The sequence below is a fragment of the Prunus mume genome, linkage group LG3, assembly GCF_029339155.1.
Source record: "Prunus mume cultivar Tortuosa linkage group LG3, ASM2933915v1, whole genome shotgun sequence".
In the NCBI taxonomy this organism is placed as follows: domain Eukaryota; kingdom Viridiplantae; phylum Streptophyta; class Magnoliopsida; order Rosales; family Rosaceae; genus Prunus; species Prunus mume.
This window is the reverse complement of record NC_142700.1, coordinates 24,640,116-24,649,659: the sequence shown is the minus strand read 5'-3', so window position 1 is coordinate 24,649,659 and position 9,544 is coordinate 24,640,116. Positions and strand designations below refer to the sequence as shown.

General features: G+C 37.2%; 1 protein-coding gene and 2 long non-coding RNA genes across 3 annotated transcripts; all 3 read left to right on the top strand.

The window, feature by feature from the left end:
* Window positions 1-327: 327 nt before the first annotated feature.
* Window positions 328-1,831, top strand: LOC148919195 (uncharacterized). The gene is made up of 3 exons (XM_089048804.1): window positions 328-1,107; window positions 1,197-1,328; window positions 1,562-1,831. Exons 1-3 carry the CDS (start codon window positions 328-330, stop codon window positions 1,829-1,831), a joined length of 1,182 nt encoding a protein of 393 aa, XP_088904930.1.
* A 1,414-nt stretch (window positions 1,832-3,245) lies between these two features.
* LOC148919194 (uncharacterized) lies at window positions 3,246-4,501 on the top strand. The gene is made up of 3 exons (XR_016125447.1): window positions 3,246-3,446; window positions 3,538-3,791; window positions 3,891-4,501. It is a non-coding gene; the product is annotated as an uncharacterized LOC148919194 (long non-coding RNA).
* A 3,919-nt stretch (window positions 4,502-8,420) lies between these two features.
* On the top strand, window positions 8,421-9,419 carry LOC107880309 (uncharacterized). The gene is made up of 3 exons (XR_016125668.1): window positions 8,421-8,743; window positions 8,828-9,090; window positions 9,179-9,419. It is a non-coding gene; the product is annotated as an uncharacterized LOC107880309 (long non-coding RNA).
* Window positions 9,420-9,544: the final 125 nt, after the last annotated feature.

Here is a 9,544-nt window from a genome sequence, read left to right as displayed (position 1 = left end):
ATGTCTACCACTGTCAAGTTCCAGTATAGATAAAGTTCCAGTATATGGTAATAACACTGATTGTTCCCTATGAAATACTATTTCTAAGGCATGTCTACCACTGTCAAGTTCCAGTATATGGTAATAACACTGATTGTTCCCTATGAAATACTATTTCGAGGCATGTCTACCACTGTCAAGTTCCAGTATATGGTAATAACACTGATTGTTCCCTATGAAATACTATTTCTAAGGCATGTCTACCTCTGTCAAGTTCCAGTATGGGGTATTAACACCGATACTTTACTGTCGTGTTCCTATTTCTAATGCAGGTATAACAATTAAAAGATGAAGAAAGAAAGAGCCAGAAGAAACTCCAAAACAAAAGGCCAACAGTCATCATCCAAAACAACAACAAACAAGAAGCCAAGCAGATGGGAGGACCCAAATTATGTGCAGATCAAGAGCAACATGCTCTCTTTTGCAACAATAATTGACAACATCAGACAGAGACTTGAACGTCGGCATGATGTCTTAACACTGCTATCAAAGACACCTTTTTGGGCATTAATAGAAGCATATATCCAGAGAAGGTTAACAAAGGTAGAGTGCATGAAGTCTAACTACGACATTGTGAGACTCATACAAGTTTATGACACAAAGACAAAGAAGTTCAAGTTTAATGATGTTGACAGCGAGATGAAAAGCAATGATGTGGCTGAAATTTTTGGCTTGCCAAACAGTGGCAAGAAGTTACCAAGCACAACAACCTCAACAAGGCCAAAATTGCAGTTTGTAGAGAAATACTTCGCGCGGTATAAGAAGATAACAAAGACTTCAATTGATAAGTGCTTGAATTTAGCACTTGAAGATGAAACAGAAGAGGGTGCTATGGATGTAACAAGATTGATAATCCTACAACTCTTCATGACCAATCTATTCTGCAACTCTGGTTGTACACTTGCTTGGACATATACAACCACAATAGACACCTTAGAAGAGATGGGGAAATATAATTGGGCTCGAGGAGTTTTGGACTACATGTATTTTGGATTAGAACAAGCAAAGAAGAACAAGAAGGACAAAAAAAAGCAGCCAAGCGTGAGTGGCTGCCTAATCCTAATACTGGTAAGAACACAAATCTCCAAACTGCAAATTCGTAGCATTATTCTAATGATATGAATTGACACGTGATATTTCAAAAAAATATTGTGCAGTATTGGCTGTGTCAAAGATCTAACCTGCTCACTCCAATTCCTGGAAGAGAACAAATGACACCAGCTGCTGTCAAATGGAGTCTTCAAGAACTCAGCGCGAAGCTTCATCATCTAAAGAACAACCAGATAAAGGTACTCTTTCCTTTCAAATAATCTGCAGCTGATATGACAACATTGTTAATACCATGTCATGTACATACTTGTTAATACCATGTCATAGAAGTAAACTATGAATACCATGTCACAGAGGTAAACTATGAATACCATTTCATAGAAGTACACTATTAAAACCATGTCATAGAATTACACTCTTAATACCATGTCATAGAAGTGCACTCTTAATACTAACTCTACTCAACAAACAGATAAAAAGCACTAAAGCTCAAGAGCCAGATGATGATTCTGAAGAAGAGAATGAAGAGAATGATGATGATTCTGAAGAAGAGAATGAAGAGGAGGATGATGGTGCCGAAGAAGTGAATGAAGAGCATGATGATGATGCTGCTGAAGAAGTGAGTGAAGACAAGGATGATGCTGCTGAAGAGGTGAATGAAGAGCATGGTGATGCTGCCGAAGAAGAAAATGAAGAGGAGGAGGATGCTGAAGTGAATGGAGACCATGATGATGCTTCTTGAACATCAAGTCCAGCAACACCACCAGTACAAGAAGACCTCCAAAATGAAATCCCAGAATACCGGAATTCAACGTTGTTTGAGGAAATTGTTAGATCAGTACCAGAATACAAGGAGGATGAAATACAGCTTACAAAAGAGTATATGATGGCGATCAATAATGCTGCTGAATATTGGACGAAGAAAGGAGAGCATCAAAAGATCCGTGATGCAATAGCATCTTGCATTAAAAGAATAAATTGATTCAGATGCTGTACAATGAAAAAGAAGAATTATTGAAGCATCAGCAGCAACTGCAGAAGATGGTTAAGGAAGCAGCGCATCACAAGAAAGTCATACAATTAGATGTTCATCAGGAAAAATCCTACATGACAAAGCTGCAGCTAGAAAATGATCAACTTCTTGCAGAGAAGATTTCCTACTTGGACATTATTAATGAAAAGGAAGCTGTTATTGTCTCGTTGAGAGATCAAAAATTAGCGCAAGAACTGCAGAGTGAAGAGGATAAAGAAGAAAAGAAAGAAGGTGAAGCAGAAAAGATAAAATCAAGAAAACCAGATTCCTCATTCCCTAAAGCAGAGACGAGAGCACAAAAGAGAAAGGCACAAAAAAAACCAGCCAAATCAAAGAAGAAGGCCAAAGGTTCATTCCTGCAATGGAATACATATCAGGTCTACAACATGCTGGATGAACTCTCACAAGAAAAGCTGAGAAATTACTGGAAAAATTCAGTTGATGGGTAAGGCAATGTGTTTCATTCATTTTCAATGCAAGATGCTATTATTGAACATGCATTAGAAAATAGGATTTCATTGTGTTATTACCCTATACTAGAACTTTACAGGGGGTAGACATGCATTAGTTATAGGATTTCAGAGGAATCTAGCAGTGTTATTACCCTATATTGGAACTTTGCAGTGATAGACATGCATTAGATATAGGATTTCATAGGATACAAGCAGTGTTATTACCCTATACTGGAACTTTACAATGGTAGACATGCGTTAGAAAAAGGTTTTTTAGGAAACAAGCAGTATTATTACCCTATACTGGAACTTTATTGAACAGTTCTTTCAATTTTATTGCCATTTTTTCTAACTACAAATCTTTAAGTATACAACTGCTTTTTGGCAAGGGACAAGCATTTTGTTCAAAGATGACATACAAAGCTTATTAAGAGATGCTGAAATTTATGGACAAATCATAGATGCGTATGCCGAGATACTTCATCATGATGAAAAGAAGGACCCTAAAAGACAACAGAATGCATACATCACGTGCTACGCATACGTAAGATCATAGCTATCCCATTACTTCTAGTAAAAATCACAAATTATTCATCTTCCTATACTTTTCACTTTCTCTCTAATGCCGAAACTATTAATTTTGCAGAGGTATCTCACGAGATAAAATGCACCCAAGAACATTCGATGAATATTTTGTCAAACTCCTTGAATGCATAGGGAAAACTTCAAAGGTGTTCATACCAATAACGGATGGCGGACACCACACCCTGCTTGTCTTCGACACCAATTCATTGCAATGGACGCACTACAACTCATTGAGGGGGGAAACTGAGCAAACCGTTGAATACTACAACAAAAAAGCAATAATTTTGGTAAGACAGACTCCTACTATGAACTGTTAATACAAGGCATGAACAAAACAGTTAATCAGTGAAGCTAACAACATACTTGCCTACAATGCAGGCAGACGCAACAAATGTCTTCCTCAATAGTGTCAAGGAATGTGCTCCAACAATTTTAGAAAAAAACAGCTTCACACTTCTTGAGTTCAAGAAGCCCGTCTACAATGAAGAATTGACCGACGAGATTGCAAAACTTCTTCGAAACCTGAAAGTTACACCAGCAATTGCTCAAACAATACAATATCTGATGAAACATGATCCCACCAAATTCAACTTTAAGGAGGACAGGGAATGCGCCCAACAACCTGAAAAGTCGTAAGTTTCACAATAACACTTTTCTTCCCCCAATTCAAATTAAACTATGATTCACTAAATGTTGCATATATATATGTGTGTGTGTGTGTGAATTTGCAGAAACGATTGTGGAGTATTTGTCATGTACTACATGCAGAAGTTGTCACAAGGAAAACAAATTGAAGAAAGCTTGAGTACAGAGCATGTGTGGGAAATGAGAAAAGAAGTTTTATTGAAGACAATGGAAAGTGAAAAAAGTTGGTATTTCACAAAAGAGAATGAAGGATGAAAGCATGGATTTCACAAAATTTAGAACTATAAAATAGTAAATGTTCGGCTTCTAACTTCCAAATGTCAAATTGTTAATATGTAGCTTCTAACCAAAATCTTTTGATGCTTCTTAACTTTCAAATGTCAAATAGTTACTGTGTAGTGAGATTCAAATGTAAAAAATTGTTACTCTATAGCTTCTTCTATATTTCAAACTGCGAATTAACAGTGTTCAAAATGCGTATTAACAGTGACTTTCAAAAAGCCCAGCCCAAGTTGAGAAAATCAAGGTCAGAAACGAAATAAAGCCCAAAACAAATCAACCAAGCCATAGAAAAATACAGAAAAAAGGCCCAGTCTAATTTGACAAAAAAAAGCCCAAACAAACCAAAAAAAGAGCCCAGAAAACTCAACAAGCCAATAAAGCCCAATTTCACTAAGCCCATTGAAAAAAAAGAAAATATCTCAACGCAGAGTACACGCACGCACCCAAAAAGCGAAAAACCCACTCACCCTCTCACTCCGATCTTTGCGACGCGACCCATTCCAAAAGCAGGCGAAAACCTCCATAACCACCAGGCAGGAGACAACCTCCATAACCACCAATCAACGACAAACTCCATAACGAGAAAGCCGGCGAATCGAAGTTATATTCTGCCATAGCCAAAAGTCTTCAAAATCGACACTACAAAAAGCAACTGAGCACAAGGACAACCAGGAAAAAGGGAAGAAAATTTCTTCCATAAACATCGACAGAAAGGTACAATCTCAAAAACCCACAATGACTTTCCACTTTCGTCTTAAGATTCTGCTAACTAATGCAAGAGTACCACGTTTAATACAGGTAACCAACGAAAAGGTCCAACAATGACAGAAACAAACACTCAAGATTCTTCACAAATGGCTGACAAAGCATCACTATCAGACTCCCAGGTATTACAAAATCTCTTAACGTCAAAGTCCAATAGCAATGTTTTGAAAAGACGCATGTTTCGACTGCAAATGTATACGTTTCACAACTGTTCATACCATGTCATAGAACTTGAACTGTTAATACCATGCATCTTGCTCTTCTAGGGCACGCTGCGAAGCAGTGCACTTGAAGACCAAAATATATAGCATCCTTTGTTAATCAAAATCTGTGATGCTATGCATCTTTCTCTTCTTGTGCATCGCTTTGCAAAGGCACTTGAAGACTCAAAATATATAGCATGCTATGTATCTTGCTCTTCTAGTGCACTGCAAGCAGTGCACTTGAAGAACCAAAATATGTAGCATCCTTTGTTAATCAAAATCTGGGACTTCTATGCATCTTGCTCTTCTAGTGCAACATGCACTAGAAATGTATATGAAAAAAAATCGTAGTGCACTAGAAAAGAAGTAAATGGTTAATACCATGTCATAGAAGTATTAATACTTATGTTTCATCTTTCTTTTGTTTAGTTAAAGTAACCTATTTGTTTCACTTTGCAGGTGGTCATATGGAAAAAGGTAACCGGGTTGAAATTCAAAAAAAAAGCATACAAAAGGATCACAAGCCAGCAAAAGCACAAAACAGCATCAAGAAACACACAAGGCACACCACCAACAACAGCAAAAGCCAAACTATCCACACCCAAATCCGCAAACACACTGAAACCAAAGAAAACAACGAAGACAAAAAAAACACAATCCCAAACACAAAAACCTCAACCAAACAGACGCAATAACCCAGATTATGTGCAGATCAAGAGCAACATGCTCACATTTGACAACACATTGCAAACGGTAAAAGACAAGCTTGCAGCAAGAAAGGACGTCCTCAAGATCCTACAAAAAACGCCATTCTGGAGCATCATCAAGGCTTACATGGAAGGTCAGTTAACCAAGGTAGAATGCCAGAAGTCTAATTATCAAATAATTAAACTAATCAGACTCTACAACCCCGCAACCAAAAAATTCAAATTCAGTGAAGGCAACGAGCATGAAATTACAAGCAATGATGTGTCTGACATCTTTGGATTGCCAAACAAAGGAAACAAGTTGCCAAGCACAACAACTTCCACAAGAACAAATTTGGCCTTCGAAAAGAAGTACTTCGAGAAGTCAAAAAAAATCACAAAAACTGAGATTGATAGGTGTCCGAACACAGCAATAGCAGATGATGAAAGAAGAATGCAATGGATGTTGTCAGGTTGTTAATCCTAGAGCTCTTCATCACAAATCTCTTTTGCAACTCTGGGGCGACAATGGCTTGGACCTTTTTGACTATGATCGACTCATTAGAAGCTATGAACAGCTACAACTCGGGCACAAGGAGTCTTGATTACATGCATTATGGACTGGACCAAGCCAAAAAAAATAAAAAGGACAAGACAAATCAACCAAGCGTCAGTGGTTGCCTTGTGCTAATCCTGGTAAGAAACTACATCCATTTGTTAATCCTGTTATATTATTTGTTTTCATGTGCATTAACACTTTATATTGAAAAACATGTTTGCAGTATTGGCTGTGTGAAAGAACTAACTGATCACCCAATTCGGAAGAGAAGATCACAAACCAATGTCAAATGGAGCCTTCCGGAGCTCAATATCAAGCTGAATATTGCAACATATGAAAACATTAAGGCATTTTTCTTACTTCCATAAACATATATAATGTTAGTACACCATAATTACTACTGACTCCAATAATTCAACAGATAAAAGCTGCTGACAATGAAAAAGAAGAAGCAACAAAGACTGATCATGCAGACCATGAAGAACAAGAAGAAAATGAAGAGGATGATGACTTTGTTATCACACTTAAAGATTGGGTAAGATAACCTACAATGATCCAACATTTATATTTCAAAACTGAATTGATAGTGTACAAACACATATACATGTATATAAATTTGCTAATACTTTTTTTTTCCTTTCTAATATTTGTGACAGTTAAAGAGTCAAACACAAAAAGGAAAAAGCGATCATATTACCTGTAAATGCGAACTTCAGCTTCCATGAAAATGTGGACCAAAGTGCAACCCAGACAAAAACTCCACAACAGAACAAAATGAAGACAATGCACAATCATTGGGATGCAAAGCAGATGATGAAATTGAAGAACCACCAGCACAATCATTGGAATGCGAAGCAGATGATGAAATTGAAGAACAAGGAGTTGACCTTAGTGCAGACTCAGTGACGGAGGAGGACACTTAATGTCCAAAGAATGAACCTTAACTTGACAAACCAAGAAGAAGACTTCGACTCCATTTTTGTGGACATAGTGGGGTCAATCCCAGAGTACTACAAGCATGAAATAGCCCCTACCCATGAGAAAATCCAACAACTGAAAGAAGCAGTCGACTATTGGATTGAAAAGGTAGATACTCGAAGGATATGATGCAGACTGCTATAGAATCCTGCATAAAGAAAAATTCATTCATTCAACAAATATGGACTGAAAAAGAAGAGTTGGAGCAACAAATTGAAATACTGAAAAAGCAGCTTGAGCAAGAGAAAAAGAAGGTGCAAAATTACAAGGGGAACTTCATGCACTCAAATCAAATAGGAGACAGCTACAGGAACAACATGAACTACTTGAAGGGGAAAAGTTGTCCTGCATTGAGAGCATGAAAGAAAAAGACACTGTTATTGCCTCTTTGCAACATGTGATGGGAAAAAAAATCAAACAAGGTGAACAAGGAGAAATTCCGATGAAAGAACAAGCTGATAAGGAGAAAAAAGATGAGAGAATAGCAGAAGAAAGTGAATTGGAGATGCAAGAATCTCCTAATGATGAAGATGAGAACGCCGATGGAAAAACTCCTGAAAAGTTAGTTATCATGCAAGCAAAAGAAGTAGGAACACGGCAGTTGCGTTCGCATCAAAATAATCAAAGACAAAAAGATGAAAGCCCGCAAAGAAATCAGATTACACATACCCCGAAGCACATAAGAAAGGCCGAAAAAGAGCAAGCCAAAGCGAAGATGAAGCAGCCAACAAAAAAAAGGAGGACAAAGATACATACCTTCAGTTGCACATGTATGAGGTCTACAACAGGCTGGATGAAATATCAAAGAAGAAGTTGGAAAATTACCGGAAATCAGCATCGATTCTGATGAGTAAGCCAATCATCACTGAATTACACTGTTAATACTATGCCTTAGAACTGTCATAGAATTACACTGTTAATACTATGTCATAGAACTGTCTTGTTATTAAACTATTATGAGATTATCATTTTTAAACAACATTATTGTCGCAGGGACGCTTTTTACCTACAAAATAGGACAATATTGTACAAACATAACATTGAAAAGCTGATGGGAGATGGTCCAATTTCTGCACTAATCATCGATGCTTATGGAGAGGCACTTAATGATGATGCGAAGCAGAACCCTCAGAAACAGAAAAATGCATATTTGTCCGCCAATAACTATGTAAGATCACATCTAATACATCAATTTTATATCATCAACATGCTCACTAATCACCAACACATGACTTTTGCAGATGTTTTTGCGAGGTGCCTCACACAAGCTGACATATCATGCTTTCTATATGCCACTCCTAGAAAATATTGGAAGAGTTGATAGAGTGTTCATACCAATTACAGATGAGAACCACCATACGCTGCTTGTCTTTGACACCGGTGCAGCAAAATGGACACACTTCAACTCATTCAGGGGGACATCAGAACGAACTCTCCAATATTATCACAAGAAGGCAATTGTTTTGGTAAGTAAGACTGGTGATTAACACTGTTAATACATAGGACACTAAATTTAAAGGAAACTAAGCACATACTTGACTATGATGCAGGTTGAGACAGCAAATATATTCCTCTGTCTTCTTAAGGAATGTGCTGCAGTATCACTGAAAACAAAACTCGTCCAAATTCCTGATTTTGATGCCAAGATGCCGAGAGGGCTTAATGAAGCTTCAGCTAGAATGATATCAAAAATACTTGCCAGCAACGAACTTACACCAGAATATGCTCAGACAATGAAGTATCTGATTTGTCATGATACTACTAACTTCAAGCTGACTGAGAACAGAGAATGTCCCCAACAAGCAAACAATTCGTAAGTTACGCAATAACAGTGAAACTTTCATCCTATTCAACTAAAAAAATACTGAAATAACTCCTGCATGCGTATCTCTATTATGCAGCAATGATTGTGGCGTCTTTGTCATGCACTTCATGAAGCAGCTTTCCAAAGACCAACAAATAGAATCAGATTTCAACAAAGAAAAGGTCTGGCAAATGAGAAAAGAAGTCCTCATGAAAATTATGAGCAATGAAAGAAGTTGGATTTCCATCAAAGAAAGAGAAGAGAGAAATGCAAAATAATGAAGTTGTAATCAAATATTTTGCCAAAATTCTTGCTTATATTGTAGTTTCTTAGGACTTGTGTAGGTTTAGAACATTGAAGTAAAGTGATTTTCAAATTCAAGTTATGTACTTATTCAAAAACCAGTTTATTTACGTGAATTAACAGTGTATGTAACCTGAAATAATGGTCTCCATAGCACTAA